Source organism: Bos mutus, chromosome X, assembly GCF_027580195.1.
Source record: "Bos mutus isolate GX-2022 chromosome X, NWIPB_WYAK_1.1, whole genome shotgun sequence".
NCBI classification, from domain to species: Eukaryota; Metazoa; Chordata; class Mammalia; order Artiodactyla; family Bovidae; genus Bos; species Bos mutus.
Genome location: NC_091646.1, coordinates 54733429 through 54753252, shown reverse-complemented (window position 1 = coordinate 54753252; position 19824 = coordinate 54733429). Strand labels below are relative to the sequence as shown.

Here is a 19824-nt window from a genome sequence, read left to right as displayed (position 1 = left end):
ACAGTATTACAGATCACAGTTCAGGCTTGTGCCTGGGCACGTGACTTAACCAAATTTAACCTTTAATTTTATTTGTATAATGCAGGTAATACCACCTGTCTTGTTAGGTTAATATGAGGATTTAATGAGACAGTGCATGTAAAGATATTAGCCTGTTACAAAGTAAGCAATAATTAAATAATAGTTGTTATTCAGTGAAAAATTCTTAATTTTGAAGTGATTTGTTCTTTTTCAACATACTTCATTTCAGACTTATTTCTCATAATGAGACTTTCTTATTCTTTTCAGTCGAAATCTTTTATCAACATTGCCAAAATACCTATTCGATCTTCCCCTTAAAGTTTTGGTCCTCAGTAATAATAAACTGGTATCCATTCCAGAAGAAATCGGAAAATTAAAAGATTTAATGGAATTGGTGAGTAAAATAGTTGTATCGATTGTATGTAATGTGCATAACACATATCTTTATATTTCAGGAGATTAATTCCTTTATGTAATTTCACTTTAATTAAAAAAAAAATCTTGGTATATGCCTAAGTTCTCTTTAATGATATTTCGAGATACCCTTGCTTATGTCTGATTTTAGCTCACAACTACAATAAAAACCTTGGTTGTTCCTTAGTCCTAGTGAGATCAGAAGACTTGCTTACAAATCTTAAAAAATACTTTCAGACAAATAAGCAATTGTCTATCCTTTTTGTAGATAGTAAAGTTCTTAGATCAGAAAAAGGTAAGGTTATTTTTTTTAAGGTTTTACAGGACTTCAATGAAGTCTTCAGAGAGAGGAGATAAGAAAGAGAGTACAATGCCTACATGCAGTAGAATTAATAAAATGACCTTTGTCTATATCCCCATGTAATTTTATAACACTTTTGAAATGAAGATAAATGGAAAGAGGCCTTTATATATAATTGATTGTAGAAATATAGGAATAATTTAAAGTAATTACTTTGAACATATCATTTTAGGTATTATAGGACAATGAACTCAGAGAAACATAATCAAATCTTCAAAACAGTGAGCTATTTTCACATCTTTCTGTTACTTCTACCTTACACAATATACCATGCTGTTTTTTTTTTTTTTTTTCTGTTTTATCTTGAGTAATGTTTTTCCAATACATAGATTTTTTTCAAGTGTTCATAAATATGATTTTTTATGTGTGGAGGGCAAAAAGTTTTCTTGAGGAACTTGTGTATTAGTTTATAGTGGGAAATTAATGTACAAATAGAATGTAATGAACAGAAATTTCAGGAATGCCTTTTTTAAAATTCATAAGCATATGCAGTTGTAATGCAAGGAAACTTCCTTGAGTTTAGTCTTATTATGTTGTAGAACCACAGAATTTTAATATTGTAAGAAATCTTGTAAGTAATCAGATAAAACCACTTCCTAATGCAGGAATCCCTGACACATCTAGTTGTATAGTTTCAATGGTGGACAAATCTTTGTGTTTGTGTATCTGAGGCAGCCCTAATTCTCTTTTGCAAAATTTTGTTAACTTTCTTATTTTGAACTAAGATACATGCCCCATCACTTTTATCCATTGGTCTTGAGACTATCATGTGAAGAAGTATAGATACTGATAACTTTTATTCCCTTCAGATATTTATAATTTATTGTGTGTGTACTCTCCATTTTACCAAACTCTTAAGACCTGTTTTTCTGTGGCTTAAATATTTTTATTACCTTTATTCCTTTTTATGGTTTCTATATTTCTATTCTTTATTGCCTTTTATTTTTAGCTATTTCTATCCTTAAAATGCTCCCTTTTATTATAGTCTCTTTTAATGTAACACTCAGAAATGAACAGAAGATGCCAGATGTGATCTAACAAATTCATAATATAAGGGGTTCATTACTGTCTTTGGCATGCACACTGTTAATGTTTTTAAAGATTTTTATGTACATTCTCCTTTAAGATTCTATGATTCTGGGACTTCCCTGATGGTCCAGTGGTTAAGAATTCACCTTGCAATGCAAGGGATGCAGGTTCCATCCTTGATCAGGGAACTAAGATCCCACATGCCATCAGGCAAGTAAGCCCACTTGCCACTAGAGAGCCAGAGCGCTGCAAGGGAAGATCCTGCATGATGCAACAAAGATCTTGTGTCTGCAAATAATACGGGAAGAAGCCAAATAAATATTTTTTTAAAAAAGATTCTATGGCTCTGTAATTTCTTTTTTTCTTTCTTTTTCATTCAGTTTTTAACCCTATGTTTTAAATTACATTACATGAGATAGTTTTTGGATAAATGAAATTTCAAAAATATTTAGGATTTTGAGATTTAGTGTAGTATTTTTATTTAAACAGAATATTAAAACATATTAATCATTGTTTTACTAGCACTGTAAATTTATTGCACTTTCAACTTTCAAAATCAGTAACAGTGGATAGATTGCATTAGGGTGGCTAATTGATAATTTTATTTTTTGAATTGACAATTTACATCACAGAATTAATTTGTGGATATTACCTGTCATTGGAATGTTTTCCCAGGACAGTATATCCTAGGAATGTCATAGCCAGCTATAGTGAAGTCTGTCATTAGATCTAGGAAATACTCTCAGGCCTTCAAATCCCAGCTGAGTATTTTGTAGAGTACCCATTGGTGAGTAGTTCAGTATCCTGTGCCGGGTTTGTTTCTTCTATGAAGTGGCAGCTGCCTGTCAAATTTTTATTATTTTTTTTGTAGGGACATCTTCAGTATTAGGCTCTTTTGGGAGGGAGCCATAGTATCTAATGGATGTTTTTCCGAAGTTTTCTTATCCATCATTTGGACTATCCTCAACACAATAGCTAAGATGATGTTTGTCAAAACATAAGTTAGATTGTGTCATACCTCTGTTTAAAAGTTTCTGGTACCTGGCCACATTTCTGAGTAAAAGCCAAAACTTTTCCCTCCATCCTAGTCTTCCCCTTGCCCACTTTTCTCTAGCTACACTGGATTCATTGCTGTTCTTAGTACATGTTACATATGCTTTGCTTAAGAGCCTTTACATTTATTGTTCCTTCTGTCTGGAATACTCCTTTCTTATGTATTGGCATGGCTCATACTCTTAATTCCGATAATAGTGCTCAAATATTAACTACTTTATGAAACAATCTAAATTCCTATTCTTCTCCAATATTACCAACACTAATTTTCCTTTACCCTGCTCTGTTTTTTGCCTCCATAGCACTTCTAGCATATTGTGTAATCTACTCCTTTTGCTATAATGCAGTATCCATAAGGAGCTATGAGGGCAGGACTTTTTGTTTGTTTTATTCATTGATACGTCCCCAGCACCTAGAAGAGTGCCCAGCAAATAGTTCGTATTTGATAAATAGTTGTTGAATGAAGATGGCATGTAGATATATTTTAAAATCTATAGATGATTAGATATTATTTAATATTCTTTAGGGGCTTCCCTGATGACTCAGTGGTAAGTCCACTTGCCAATGCAGGAGATGAGGGTTTGATCTCTGGGTTGGAAAGATCCCCTGAAGAAGGGGATGGCTACCCATTCCAGTATTCTTGCCTGGGAAATCCCATGGACAGGAGAACCTGGCAGGCTACAGTCCATGGGGTTGCAAAAAAGTTGGACACCACTCAGTGACTAAACAACAACAATATTCTTTTGAATTTACCCTCCTGCCTTTTTTACTTTTGATAAAACAGTACATGTATGTGCCACCCCTTTCCTTCCAAGCTAAATGTCATTTCCAGTCAAAGTTGGAAATTGGGGGCAGTTGCAGTAGAATATGAATTTCATTTGCAGTGTGTCTAGAATGACTTCTGCCTGAGATCTTGCAGATTCTTCTTCCCTTTCTGTTGATGTGATAAGAAAGGGGGAGAGGACTGCACAGTTTAATAACTTAAGCTGTTCCTTTCTTCTATTATTGTGGAAATGTGGTATTGTTTACCTTTAAATTGAGGTTTGCATTTTAACATAACCATGAGGCAGTTCTGACCAGATCTCTTAGAATGTCTTTGGGTTATGATGTGAGCCACCAAATTTTGAGCCTGTAATCCCTCATAGAAACAGGTTTTGTTAAATCAGTTCTGACCATGGGCTTTGATTCTCCAGCTCACATCTGTAAATCCTTGCCTTTCTCACCTCCTGCCCAACCAGGTATCTCAAAACAACTACTTTTTGTGCTTAGTCACTCAGTCATGTCTGACTCTTTGAGACCTCATGGACTGTAGCCCACAAGGCTCCTCTGTCCATGGGGATTTTCCAGGCAAGAATACTGGAGTGGGTTGCCATGTGCTCCTCCAGGGTGTCTTCCCAACCCAGGGATCAGACCCAAATCTCCCACATTGAAGGCAGATTCTTTATCGTCTGAGTCACCAGGGAAGCCCAAACAACTACTATAATTGACAAATTATCCCAGTGATTGATAGTTCTCTTTCATTTTACCTATGAATGAAGAGCACCTTCTGGTTTTAGTTGATAAGAGTGGTCTTTAGTTGAGATTTTCAAAATGCTGACTTGTGTATTACTAAGTTATAATCTCACACTTTTACACAAAAAAATTTATGTTAATTGTGCTGGATTGATTTCATGATGTAAATATAAATCTGCCTGATAATCCATATTTAGAGAAATGACATTGGAGGTGACTTGCTAGCTATTAGCCATGTGCTCTAATTAAAAAGTAGAAATATAGCTCTCTTTCTCCATTAGTTTGTTATAATTTTATTTTCTTTTTTCCTTAGGATATTAGCTGCAATGAGATTCAGGTTCTTCCCCAACAAATGGGAAAATTACAATCACTTAGAGAGCTAAACATAAGAAGAAATAATCTTCAGGCATTACCAGATGGTAAGATGCTCACTGTTCTTACTCACATGAATAAGAGAATAACTATATAGAATTTAATTAAATTATTTTTGTTTCTGAACAGAATTAGGAGATCTTCCCTTAGTCAAGCTGGATTTCTCTTGTAATAAAGTGACCGAAATTCCAGTTTGTTACAGGAAGCTGCATCATTTACAAGTAATAATTTTGGATAACAATCCTTTGCAAGTACCACCAGCACAGGTTTGTAATTTAAAACAATGATACTTGCTTCTTTTATTTTTATTCAGAATTATATGTTTCTGGTAAATACAAAAGCATCAGAATTAGGAGTCAGTTTGTTTTTGAGGTATTACTCTCAAAAGTGTTTTTTCTGGGAAGTGGCTTTTTCACTTGCATAGGAGGTTTAGCTTTGTTTCTAGAGAATAGGATTTGGATAACCCAGATACCAACTTTCTGCTGTGAACTGATAATTCTGGTTGTTTGTGTTGTTTTAAAAGGATAGACTAAGAATTCTGTCTACCTCTGTCCTACTCAGGTATATATATACTTGAGATTTGTTGTGTGATTGATTGGAATACATTTTTAGCACCAATAGGTGGAATCATAACAGAAAGAAAGATTCAAGTTGAAAAGTATTAATTCCTACTTTTTTGTTCAGTCACTCAGTCATGTCTGTCTCTTGCAACCCCATGGTCTGAAGCATGCCAGGCTTCCCTGTCCCTTATTGTCTCCCAGAGTTTGCTCACTCATCTCCGTTGAATCGATGATGCCATCCAACCATCTCATCCTCTGTTGCCCCCTTCTCCTCCTGCCTTCAATCTTTCCCAGCATCAGGGTCTTTTCCAATGAGTTGGCTCTTCGCATCAGGTGGCCAAAGTTTTGGAGCTTCAGCTTCACTATCAGTCCTTCCAGTGAATATTCAGGGTTGATTTCCTTTGAGACTGACTGGTTTGACTTTAAGTTTGAGAATTAAATTCATGTGGAATCCACTAAAATGATAGTAAAGGAGTACACTAAACTCTAAACCCATGAAGACAAAGATTGAGAGAGAAGAGGACAGCAGGGGAGAGATGGCAACAGAATTTTGGAAAATGGAAAATAGGTGAAATAGTGGTAACTAGGATCTCCACTTACACTGCTCAAGAGTATCTGATTGAGGAGGCGCATGGTAGTTAAATGCCAGCCTGTACTCTATTTCCAAGCTATGTGCCCTGGCACTGGGTTTGTATACATCCAGAAGAGTTGCCTTTTTTTCCTCTTTTCCTACTAAGGTGCATTCCACTCATTGCAAACGAGTGCCTTTTTTCTAAATTCAAATACTAAAAGCTGGCTGGAGTCTTGGTAGTAGCTACCATAGCAGGATGGGGAAACCCAAAACCTGTGTCTGCTATGGGAGAAGGCAACAAGAAGCGAGGTGATTTAACTGTGTTAAATTTGGGAATGGCTTGGGTGTTTCCTTGGTGATTATTGAATGAAACATGTAACTAAATAGAGGGATGAAAGACTTAAAACATGAAGGTCTGTAGAATATCTAAGGCTCTGCTATTTAATAGGACTTTCTAAATAATGGAAATGTTGTATAATCTGTGATGTCCAATACTATTGTTCATTCACTCAGTCATGTCAGACTCTTTGTGACCCCATGGACTGCAGCATGCCAGACTTCACTGTCTTTCACCATCTCTCAGAGCTTGCTCAAACTCATGTCCATTGAGTTGGTGATGCCATCCAAACATCTCATCCTCTGTTGTCCACTTCTCCTCTTGCCTTTAGTCTTTCTGAACATCAGGGTCTTTTCCAGTGAGTTCACTCTTCACATCAGGTAGCCATGTATAGGAGCTTCAGCTTCAGCATCAGTCCTTCCAATGAATATCAGGATTGACTTAATTTAGGATTGACTGGTTTGATCTTCTTGCTGTCCAAGGGACTCTCAAGAGTCTTCTCCAACACCACACTTCAAAAGCATCAATTTTTTGGCGCTCAGCCTTCTTTATGCCATGAACTTCCAGATGTTCAAGCTGGATTTAGAAAAGGTAGAGAAACCAGAGATCAAATTGCCAGCATCTGTTGGATCATCGAGCAAGCAACAGAGTTCCAGAAAAACATCTACTTCTGCTTTATTGACTATGCCAAAGCCTTTGACTGTGTGGATCACAACAAATTGTGGAAAATTCTGAAAGAGATGGGAATACAAGACCACCTGACCTGCCTCTTGAGAAATCTGTATGCAGGTCAGGAAGCAACAGTTAGAACTGGACATGGAATAACAGACTGGTTCCAAATCGGGAAAGGAGTACGTCAAGGCTATATATTGTGACTCTGCTTGTTTAACTTCTATGCAGAGTACATAATGAGAAACGCTGGGCTGGATGAAGCACAAGCTAGAATCAAGATTTCTGGGAGAAATATCAATAACCTCAGATATGCAGATGACACCACCCTTATGGCAGAAAGCGAAGAAGAACTAAAGAGCCTCTTGATGAAAGAGGAGAGTGAAAAAGTTGGCATAAAGCTCAACATTCAGATAACAAAGATCATGGCATTCAGTCCCATTACTTCATGGCAAATAGATGGGGAAAGAGTGGAAAGAGTGGCTGACTTTATTTTTGGGGGCTCTAAAATCCCTGCAGTTGGTGATTGCAGCCATGAAATTAAAAGATGCTTGCTCTTTGGAAGGAAAGTTATGACCAAACTAGACAGCATAATAAAAAGCAGAGACATTACTTTGTCCACAAAGGTCTGTAGTCAAGGCTATGGTTTTTCCAGTAGTCATGTATGGATGTGAGAGTTGGACTGTAAAGAAAGCTGAGTGCTGAAGAATTGATGCTTTTGCACTGTGGTGTTGGAGAAGACTATTGAGAGTCCCTGCAAGGAGATGCAACCAGTCAATCCTAAAGGAAGTCATTGCTGAATATACATTGGAAGGACTGATGTTGAAGCTGAAACTCCAATACTTTGTCCACCTGATGCGAAGGGCTGACTCATTTGAAAAGACTGTGATGCTGGGGAAGATGGAAGGCAGGAGGAGAAAGGGATGACAGAGGATGAGATGGTTGGATGGCATCTCCAACTCAATGGACATGAGTTTGAGCAAGCTCCAGGAGTCGGTGATGGACAGGGAAGCCTGGCATGCTACAGTCCATGGGGTGGCAAAGAGTTGGACATGACTGACTGAACTGAACTGAACTGAACTTCTTTATGGTCCAATTCTCACATTTATACATGATTACTAGAAAAACCATAGCTTTGAGTAGATGAACCTCTGTCACAAAAGTAATGTCTCTCCTTTTCAATATGCTGTCTGGTGCTGCTGCTGCTAAGTCACTTCAGTCATGTCCAACTCTGTGTGACCCCATAGACGGCAGCCCACCAGGCTCCCTCATCCCTGGGATTCTCCAGGCAAGGACACTGGAGTAGGTTGCCACGTCCTTCTCCAGTGCATGAAAGTGAAAATGAAAGTGAAGTCACTCAGTCGTGTCTGACTCATAGTGACCCCATGGACTGCAGCTCACCAGGCTTCTCCATCCATGGGATTTTCCAGGCAAGACTACTGGAGTGGGGTGCCATTGCCTTCTCCTGTCTAGGTTTGTCATAGCTTTTCTTCCAAGGAGCAAGTGTCTTAATTTCATGGCTGCAGTCACTATTTGCAGGGATTTTGGAGCCCAAGAAAATAAAGTCTGACACTGTTTCCATTGTTTCCCCATCTATTTGCCATGAAGTGATGGGACTGGATGCCATGATTTTAGTTTTTTGAATGTTGAGTTTGAAGCTGGCTATTTCACTCTCCTCTTTCACTTTCATCAAGAGGCTCTTCAGTTCCTTTTCGCTTTCTGCCATAACGGTGGTGTCTTCTGCATGTCTGAGGCTATTGATATTTCTCCTGGCAATCTTGATTTCAGCCTGTGCTTCATCCAGCCCGGTATTTTGCATGATGTACTCTCTATATAAGTGAAATATGCAGGGTGACAATATACAGCCTTGATGTATTCCTTTCTCGATTTGGATCCAGTTCACTGTTTCATTTCTGTTTCTAACTGTTGCTTCTTGACGTGCATAGAAGTTTGTCAGGAGGCAGGTCAGGTGGTCTGGTATTCCCATCTATTTAATGTTCCACAGTTTGTTGTGATCCACACAGTCAAAGGCTTTAGCATAGTCAATGAAGCAGAAGTAGATGTTTTTTTGGAATTCTCTTGCTTTTTCTATGATCCAACGGATGTTGGCAATTTGATCTCTGGTTCCTCTGCCTTTTCTAAATCCAGCTTTGAACATCTGGAAGTTCACAGTTCATGTACTGTTGCAGCCTGGCTTGGAGAGTTTTGAGAATTACTTTGCTAGCATGTGAGATGCTTGCAGTTGTGCCATAGTTTGAACAGTCTTTGGCATTGCCTTTCTTTGGGATTGGAATGAAAACCAACCTTTTCCAGTTCTGTGGCCACTGCTGAGTTTTCCAAATTTGCTGGCATAATGAGTGCAGCACTTTCACAGTGCCATCTATTAGGATTTGAAATGGCTTAGCTGGAATCCCATCACCTTTACTAGCTTTGTTTGTAGTGATGCTTCCTAAGGCCCACTTGACTTTGCACCTGCAGGATGTCTGGCTGTAGGTGAGTGATCACACCATCGTGGTTATCTGGGTCACTAACATCTTTTTTGTATAGTTCTTTTGTGTATTCTTGCCATCTTTTCTTAATATCTTCTGCTTCTGTTAGGGCCTTAACATTTCTGTCCTTTTTGTGCCCATCATGGCATGAAATGTTCCCTTCTTGTCTCTCATTTTCGTAAAGAGCTCTCTGGTCTTTCCCATTCTATTGTTTTCCTCTGTATGGATGGAGGAGCCTGGTAGGCTGCAGTCCATGGGGTCACGAAGAGTCGGACACGACTGAGCGACTTCACTTTCACTTTTCACTTTCCTGCACTGGAGAAGGAAATGGCAACCCACTCCAGTGTTCTTGCCTGGAGAATCCCAGGGATGGGGGAGCCTGGTGGCTGCCGTCTATGGGGTCACACAGAGTTGGACACAACTGAAGTGACTTAGCAGCAGCAGTAGCATTGCTATGGAGCACTTGATATATGACTAGTGTGACTAAGGAACAACATTTTCCATTTAATTTCATTTTGATTAATTGAAATTTCAATAGTTTTACATGACTAGTTGTTAATATATTCAACAATATAGATCTAAATTTGTACTGATTTTGCCCCTTGCCTTAGCAGAAACCTAGGGTTTTCTCTGAAGAGTAGGTGGATTCTCTCAGATTCTCTTCCTCAGCTCATCAGTGAAATGAGTATCATTCCTTCCCTCAGCATAAGCCTGGAATTTACTCTTTAGAGCAGCGCTGTCTATTAGAACTTTCTGTAATGATGGAAATGTTCTATATTTGTAGTGTCCTATATGGTAGCCACCAGAGAAGGCAATGGCACCTCACTCCAGTATTCTTGCCTGGAAAATCCCATGGACGGAGGAACCTGGTAGGCTGCAGTCCATGGGGTGGTGAAGAGTCAGACATGACTGAGTGACTTCACTTTCACTTTTCACTTTCATGCATTGGAGAAGGAAATGACAACCCACTCCAGTGTTCTTGCCTGGAGAATCCCAGGGACAGCGGAGCCTGATGGGCTGCCATCTATCGGGTCACACAGAGTCGGACACGACTGAAGCGACTTAGCATAGCATAGCATAGCATAGCATAGCATAGCATATGGTAGCCACAAGTGGCTGTTGAGCACTTGAAAGTATATAGTGTGATTGAAGAATTGCGTTTTTAGTTTTATTTAGATTAAATAGCCACATGTGGCTAGTGACTACTGTATTGGATAGCACAGCTGTAGAGAGACTCAACCAGAGTTAGGGGCTGCAGGTACAGCTATGGACACGAATGAGATCCCATACTGACAACAGTGAATGCATACATACTGAATATTGGGAGTGTCAGTAGACTTCTCTTGCTTGGCTCCCAGAATGCTGGCAGCCTCTCTTATGTGACTTAGGATGGTGATTTCTCTCTTGGTAGACTGATTGAACTAGGAGAAAAGACCTATAGTTATACTGATCATTGGCAGTCCCTGAAGCACAAGTCACAATCTGTTCTCTAGACATGGGCTGACCATTGATAAACTTCTCCCTCTTACAAAGAGCTTCCATTTGACTTCTTATCATTTTTCTTTTGAAAATGAACAGACAGCCATGGATCACTAGACATTGTAGAAATAATTTCTAACATGAAAGACAGAGACTGAAAGGCTTCCATGAAGACAAAATGGGTCACATTCATAGTGGTGGTAATCAGAATGACTTCTCAGCAGCAGCATGAGGAACTAGAAGATGTTAGAATGATGCCTTCAGTGACTGAAGGAATATTCCCAAATTTGTAATCTCAAACTGTCAGTCAATTTTAAGATAGAAAAAAAAAAAGACAGTTTCAAACATGCAAGATCTCAGAAATTTGACACAACTGAGCGACTGAACTGAACTGAACTGAACTGAACACTTTACTAGAAAGCCAGCCAGTAGAGGGTGTACTATATCAAAATGAAGGAACAAATTAAGAATTCTTCATGTCTAAGATAGATTGGTATGCATGGACCTAGAGTCTAGCAACCAATCAGTTTGGTCGGGGGAGGGTTGTCTCCCAGAAGAAAATAGAAAAAGAATAAAGAAGTTAATAGTTGAGTTGATGTACATGTCAGTATGGAGAGACATTTTACAATTCTGTCAGAGTCAGGAATGAATTAGTAGTAGGCACACAGAAAATTATCAGTTCAGTTCAGTTGCTCAGTCATGTCCGACTCTTTGTGACCCCATGGGCTGCAGCACACCAGGCTTCCCTGTCCATCACCAACTCCCAGAGCTTACAGTCATGTCCATTGAGTCGGTGATGCCATTCAACCATTTCATCCTCTGTCGTCCCCTTCTCCTCCTGCCTTCAATCTTTCCCAGCATCAAGGTCTTTTCCATTGAGTCAGTTCTTTGCATCAGAAAATTAAACAAAGTAGAAAAATGGGGCAAGTAGTCACTTTAGGAAAAACAAAAACTTACAAGAGAAAGGAAATGAGTCTAACTAACCTCTGTGGTTCATCTGTGACTACTTTCTTGGTCATATTGTTGTAAATACTAGATTTTGATTTAATGAAAAATTGTGACATAGATGTAATGATAGCAAAGATTTATATGGCACTTACCATGCTCCAAGCACTGTATTGAACATGCTTTACGTGCATTCACTCATTTCTTATAGCAACCCTATAAAATAGGTACTGTCATTATACTTCATTTTATAAAAGAGAAAACAGAGCTGTAGCTGTTTTCTGTCTTTTCTAAGGTCACATGACTAGCATGTAGTGGAGCCTGGTTTCAAACCAAGGCAATCTTAACTCCAGAGTTCATGTTCCAACCACTATGTTATGCTTCTGAAGAGGGAGGAAGTATGTTTATATGAGTTGATAGGTGTTGGTGATGGGAGAATGGTGGTTTGATGATATGTGATAGTGGTGGTGATCTCATGCAGATGGCAGTGAGCAGTGGCTTGCAGCAAGATCTTAGTTCCCTGTCTAGGAATTGAACCTCTGCCTAGAGGCTAGAAGCAAAATTTAGCTGTCTCTTGCCCCTGTTTGAAAGTAAGAATGTTTCAAGGAGGCAAAAACTGGAAAAACAGGTACATAGTTTGTTATTAGAGACACAGCACTTCCCTGGTGGCTCAGACGATAAAGAATCTACCTAAAATGCAGGAGACCCAGGATCGATTCCTGGGTCGGGAAGATCCCCTGGAGAAGGGTATGGCAACCCACTCCAGTATTCTTGCCTGGACAAGTCCATGGACAGATGATCCTAGTGGGGTACAGTCCATGGGGTTGCAGAGTTGGACACAACTCAGCGACTAACACACACAAGTCGGAGAGCACACGAGAAACAGTTTGTTTAAGAGAGAAGCAAGGCAGAGATACATACTGGAGAGAAAGTGTGTGTGGTCGACCCTGAGCACCACCCCCCTGCTCCCCCTCCCCAGCCAGTGAGGAGGAGCACACCAGCCCTAAATCACTCATATAGGGCACTTTTTCCAAGTCTCCTTTGGCCAATCATCTGGCTTTTGCCTGGCTCTGAATCCCTATTTGGTTTAACTCAGGGTCTTCCCCTGTGTGTGTGTGCATCTCTTAGCCAAGATGGATTCCAAGGCAAGGGCTTCTGGGAAGAAGAGCATATTATGGTCTGGTGCTCCCTCCCTTCTCTGACCTACTGAGGAACCTTTCTGCACATGTATAGTCAGAGAGGCCTCTTTGACCTTAAGAATGAGAAATATGTGGTCTCTTTATCTTCTATCCAAGTTCAAGCAGGACTCAGTTCCTCCTTGTTCCTGCCATTATCTTTATCTTGAAGTATCTATCCACAGAGGATTTCAGCTGCTCAGACTGGGGCCCATCTATCTGGTACGTCAGTGGTGTTGATAACAAGAAATCTAAGTCCTCATCCTCCTTAGTAAGATCTTGATAAATAAAATCTATAATTGAAAAATAAAAAATACCACTAGAACCATGTTATTTATAAATATGAAGGTAAAAAGCAGAAACCAACTGAAAGAGTTAAATGTGGGGACTGGGTCTCAGTTGTGTACGACTCTTTGCGACCCCATGGACTGTAGTCTACCAGGCTCCTCCCTCCATGGGATTCTCCAGGCAAGAGTACTGGATTGGGTTGCCATTTCCTTCTCCAGGGGATCTTTCCGACCCAGGGATCGAATCCGGGTCTCCTGCATTCCAGGCAGACACTTTAACCTCTGAAAAACAGGTGCATAGTTTATTATTAGAGACACAGCACAGGGAAGCCCAAAGGGGTGGAACAGGGGATTAATTTTTTGTTAACTGTTTTATAATTCTCTTTGATTTTAAAACTGTATGTGAATTATGATGATATAAATTAAATTTACAAAAGTAATTTTTCAGCATTTAATTTGGAAATAGATAATTTTTATAAATTTGGATAGATAATAGGATACATTTTAATTGGTAATATATTTATGTTCTAAAGCACAAATGGTTTACATTTTCCTTTTAAATGAAATTTTTCAGTGGTCAAGTCAGATCTGGTATCTATTAGATTTACCTAAGAACCATTTTTCCTTTCTACCTGGAATGATAATTACGTTTTAATGTGCTATCTCTGTTGTTTTCTTTGATTGTTTTTGTGTGTTGCTAGGTTATGTACATCCATAAAACAATATTTTCTATTCTAAATTTTGAGAAATACTTATTTGATAACATTTATGGTGATTGCAGTTATCCTTTGTAAAGCCAACTTATTGTTTCCCTACTGCTCATTGTCTATCTTTTTTATATAAAGTACTTTCTTTCACACAGTATTTTCCCCCTTATTATTTTTTTTAATTTATTGTCAATGAAAATAATTTTCCTGGATATTATATTAGTTGAATTGACGATTTAAAAATTTGTTTTGTTTTATTTTAAGTGGCTTACCATCACACCTTTCAACAAATTTATCCTGTATTTGCATTCTTTTGATTAACTTTCTTCCAGTCTTTAGACTTAGTGGTTCTGATGAGGTTACTTTAAAGAATTACATGGGTTATTTTTTTTCTTTCTGTTCTTACCACTATAAAGAATATATTTCTTTTCATTTTTTCTGGAGAAGGCAGTGGCAACCCACTCCAGTACTCTTGCCTGGGAAATCCCACGGACGGAGGAGCCTGGTGGGCTACAGTCCATGGGGTTGGGAGGAGTCGGACACGACTGAGTGATTTCACTTTCACTTGTCACTTCCATGTATTGGAGAAGGAAATGGCAACCCACTCCAGTATTCTTGCCTGGAGAATCCCAGGGATGGAGGAGCCTGGTGGGCTGCTGTCTATGGGGTTGCACAGAGTCAGACACGACTGAAGTGACTTAGCAGCAGCAGCATTTTTTCTAGTGAAGGCAACTTTTATGAATTATAAACTTTATATTGCTTAGTGGTTTGTACATTGTGCTTTTAACAAAATAGTTCAGGGAAATACAGAAAAATTAACTTAGTTTTTTATAATAAGAACAGAGACTACAATAGTTTTAGTTATTGTCAGTTCTGTCAGATTTTTTTCACCTAGTGTCAGAAGTACAAAGTATTTAAATATGTAAAGTATCATGATTGTTATATCTCAGAGTAATTTGAAGTTATTAAAATTTATTAATAAATTAGTAAATGACTTTATATATTTGGAACTATAATCTTACTCTATTATTTATTGACAGATATGTTTAAAAGGTAAAGTACACATATTTAAATACTTAAATATCCAAGCGTGTTGCAGAATGGATAAGAAACCAGATTCTCTGGATCTTCCATCATTGAGTAAAAGAATGCCCTCCCAACCTCTCACAGACAGGTAATGTAATATTCTGTAAGATTCTAATTTCATGATGATGGTGTCTTCTCTCTATATATAGATGATATTTGTTTATTTTGAGTGAAATGAATATAGTTAGGATGATTGGTCCAGTGTTAAAATCAGTAATTAGCTGAAGTGAAATATCACCATCATAGAGTGAACCTCTGATAGTAGAATAAATTTGGAGTTTTCTCAAAAAATTTATTATTAAAGCTTTTAGTAGTAAAATGTAAAGTAAAAGTGTACTTCTGACATTCTAGTACAGAAGAACTAATTTCTCAGCACTTGACAACTGTTAATGTTCTACTGTAATCACTATGCTGTAAATTTGGAATAAGTAGAATTTGACTTTGAACTGAGGTTAGTGGAAGAGTAAGACATTTGTGGTTGGTTACGTTTCACCTCTGTTTTCTTGATGCATTTCTATATGGATATTTTTTTATTCAATTCTTTATGGATAAGGGATGATTTATCATTGATATTCTGTTTGATATTGGTATTTTTTCCTCAAAAGATTTTGAAATGTTAGATTTGATATTTTGTTTTTAATTCATCCTTTTGAGACGTAGATTAGACTGAAAGATTTTATGAAAACATAATTCCATCCAATACTATGGAAAATAATTTGGAGTGGCATGAGACTATACAAAGGGAGACTGTCCCTGACTTAAATACTTAAAGATTTGTTATTGTATTTATGGCATAGTTTAGACTACATGGAATGCCAACATAGTAAGTATTATTGTTAACAGTGCAAGTTTTTGAATCTGAAATAGGATTTTTCTCAAATATTTTTGTTGCCTTAGAATGATTAAGAATCTGAGCATTAAATTTAGTTGCCAAAGATTAGTTTGCTTAATATTATAAATGATAGTAGCCCAAACAATTCTACAAAAATTAGAATTAATTCATATACTAATCTCTATTAGTATGCTTTTATATTTATTTCAAAATTACTTTAGTAATGACATACATTATATTAGTCATTTATTTATTTAAGTTGAGTGCCTACCAGTAGATTCAGGGTTTGTTGAATTACATATTGGCCTCGGCCCTCATGGAGCTCACATTCTAGTGGAGGAGTTGGTTGTTAAATAAAACAAGAACACAGACACACACACATAATTTTAAATTTTGGTGAGTGCTTTGAAAGGAAGGAACATGTTTCAGGAGTGTGGTTGAGGAGTGTCTCTTTGGGAAGGTGAGGTTTTAAGTCAAGACCTGAAAGGAGAAAAGTTAGCTGTGGAAAGAATGAGGGAAAGAGCATTTCAGGCAGAAATAATGGCATGTGCAAAGGTCTTAAGTTAGAAAGAAACTTGGTATGTTAAAAAAAAAAAAAAAAAACCTGAGAGGAGGCCAGCATTGTGGTACAAGTTGACTTTGGAAAGTTAGTCAGGGCTGAAGTTATACGGGGGCTTTGGAGGTTGTGGTAAGAAGTTTGAATTTTATTTAAAGTACAGTGGGTAGTCATTGGACAATTATAAACAGGAGGATAACATGATTAAATTATTTTTAAAGGAACTATTTTGGCTCTTATAGAGAGAATACATTGGAAGCAAACAAGTGAAAACACAGGGACTAGTTAGGGTGTTGTGGTACTACCAAAAGATCAAGGGGTCTAGAATAGGGTTATTGCAGTAGAGATGAAAAGGAGTGGACAGAATTGAGATAGATTTTGAAGATGGTGTCTAGCAGTGCCATCCAATAGAAAGGCAATATGAGCCACATTGGTAATTTTTAAATTTTCTTGTAACCCATTTAAAAAATAATAAATTAATTTTAATAATGCATGTTACATTACCCAATATATTAAAAATGTCATTTCAGTATGTCAGTTCAGTTCAGTTGTTCAGTTGTGTCCAACTTTTTGTGACCCCATGGCCTGCAGCATGCCAGGTTTCCCTGTCCATCACCAACACGTGGAGCTTGCTCAAACTCATGATCTTCGAGTTGGTGATGCCATCCAACCATCTCATCCTTTGTCGTCCCCTTCTCCTCCTGCCTTCAATCTTTCCCAGCATCAGGGTCTTATCAAATGAGTCAGTTCTTCTCATCAGGTGGCCAAAGTATTGGAGCTTCAGCTTCAGCATCAGTCCTTCCAATGAATATTCAGAACTGATTTTATTTAGGATTGACTGGTTTGATCTCCTTGCAGTCCAAGGGACTCTCAAGAGTCTTCTCCAACACCACAGTTGCAGAAGCATCAATTTTTCGGCACTCAGCTTTCTTTATGGTCTAACTCACATCCATACATGACTGCTGGAAAACCATAGCCTTGACTAGATGGACCTTTGTCAGCAAAGTAATGTCTATTTTTTATATGTCTTTTAAATATGCTGTCTAGGTTTCTCATAGCTTTTCTTCCAAGGAGCAAGCATCTTTTAATTTCATGGCTGCAGTCACCATCTGCAAGGATTTTGGAACCCAAGAAAATAAAGTCTGACACTGTTTCCATTGTTTCCCCATCTATTTGCCATGAAGTGATGGGACTGGATGTCATGATTTTAGTTTTTTGAATGTTAAGTTTTAAGCCAACTTTTTCACTCTCCTCTTTCACTTTCATTAAGAGGCTCTTCAGTTTTTTTTTGCTTTCTGCCATAACGAGGGTGTCATCTGCATATCTGAGGCTATTGATATTTCTCCTGGCAATCTTGATTCCAGCTTTTGCTTTATCCAGCCTGGCATTTTGCATGATGTACTCTATATATAAGTGAAATATGCTGGGTGACAATATACAGCCTTGATGTACTCCTTTCTTGATTTGGAACCAGTCCGTTGTTCCATGTCCAGTTCTAAATGTTGCTTCTTGACCTGCATAGAAATTTGTCAGGAGGCAGGTCAGGTGGTCTGGTATTCCCATCTCTTTCAGAATTCTCTACAGTTTGTTGTGATCTACATAGTTAAAGGCTTTGGCATAGTCAGTAAAGCAGAAGTAGATGTTTTTCTGGAACTCTCTTGCTTTTTCTATTATGCAATGGATGTTGGCAATTTGATCTTTGGTTCCTCTGCCTTTTCTAAATCCAGCTCTGAACATCTGGAAGTTCTTGGTTCATGTACTGTTGAAGCCTGGCTTGGAGAATTTTGAGCATTACTTTGCTAGCGTGTGAGATGCTTACAGTTGTGCCATAGTTTGAACATTCCTTGTCGTTGCCTTTCTTTGGGATTGAAATGAAAACTGACCTTTTACGGTCCTGTGGCCACTGCTGAGTTTTCCAAATTTGCTGGCATATTGAGTGCAGCACTTTCACAGCATCATCTTTTAGGATTTGAAATGGCTTAGCTGGAATCCCATCACCTTCACTAGCTTTGTTTGTAGTGATGCTTCCTAAGGCCCACTTGACTTTGCACCTGCAGGATGTCTGGCTGTAGGTGAGTGATCACAGCATCGTGGTTATCTGGGTCACTAAGATCTTTTTTGTATAGTTCTTTTGTGTATTCTTGCCACCTTTTCTTAATATCTTCTGCTTCTGTTAGGTCCTTAACATTTCTGTCCTTTATTGTGACCATCTTTGCATGAAATATTCTCTTGGTATCTCTCATTTTCTTGAAGAGATCTCTAGTTTCCCATTCTGTTGTTTTCCTCTATTTCTTTGCATTGATCACTGAGGAAAGCTTTCTTACCTCTCCTTGCTATTCCTTGGAACTTTGCATTCAGATGTATATATCTTTCCTTTTCTCCTTTGCCTTTAGCTTTTTTTCTTTTCTCGGCTATTTGTAAGCTTCCTCACCCAACCATTTTGCCTTTTTGCATTTCTTTTCCTTGGGGATGGTCTTGAATACTGCCTCCTGTATAATGTCTTGAACCTCCATCCATAGTTCTTCTGGCACTCTATCAGATCTAATCCCTTGGATCTATTTGTCACTTCCACTGTATAATTGTAAGGGATTTGATTTAGGTCATACCTGATGGTCTAGTGGTTTTCCTTATTTTCTTCAATTTAAATCTGAATTTGGCAATAAACAGTTCATGATCTGAGCCACAGTCAGCTCCCGGTCTTGTTTTTGCTGACTGTATAAAGCTTCTACATAATTGAAATTTCAATATATAATTACATATAAAACACTAGTGAGTTATTTCACTTTCTTTTAAATCTTTGAAATCTAGCATGTATTTTACATTTGTAGCATGTCTCAATTTGGACTAGTTACATTCAAATGCTCTGTTGCCAAGCATGACTAGTGGCTACTGTATTGGACAGGACAGATCAATAGAGTTTATTTGTGGCTCTTGGGTGTACTTATCTCTCACACAGAGCTGGTATTGAATTACTTAGTTCTTGTATGTACTTTCTAGTTTCTCACTCATGTTCTTGGCTATATGGTTCTTACTACTTAGAATACCTTTCCTTGATATTTTGTAAACTCTTTATTCTATATAGGCATTGCAGTAGTTACACTTATCTTCAGCTTTTGCAGTCAGACATAATATCCTTGTGAAGCTCTTCTCCAACTCTTAATAACTGTATGTCCTTGTATCATATCATCTCTGGTTTTTAGCTTTCTTGTATGTGAAAAGGAAAATAATCATACAGATGTTGTCAGGATTGAATAAAATAATGCATGTAGAGTATTTATCATGGTGTCTTATTAATTCCTCAACAAATAGCTTATTATTATCATTGTCATCTGTTTCAAACACACCAATGTATGTTAGTATAGTATATGG

The 19824-nt window shown here is 37.9% G+C and overlaps 1 protein-coding gene across 1 annotated transcript in view; it reads left to right on the top strand.

Moving 5' to 3' along the window:
* Positions 1-19824, top strand: part of LRCH2 (leucine rich repeats and calponin homology domain containing 2) — a 105676-nt gene that overhangs the window by 36188 nt on the left and 49664 nt on the right. The window contains exons 3-6 of the mRNA XM_005903779.3: positions 289-415; positions 4704-4809; positions 4892-5028; positions 15022-15155. Of these exons, the coding sequence (XP_005903841.1) occupies positions 289-415; positions 4704-4809; positions 4892-5028; positions 15022-15155 (504 nt within the window). The remainder of the gene's footprint in view (positions 1-288; positions 416-4703; positions 4810-4891; positions 5029-15021; positions 15156-19824) is intronic.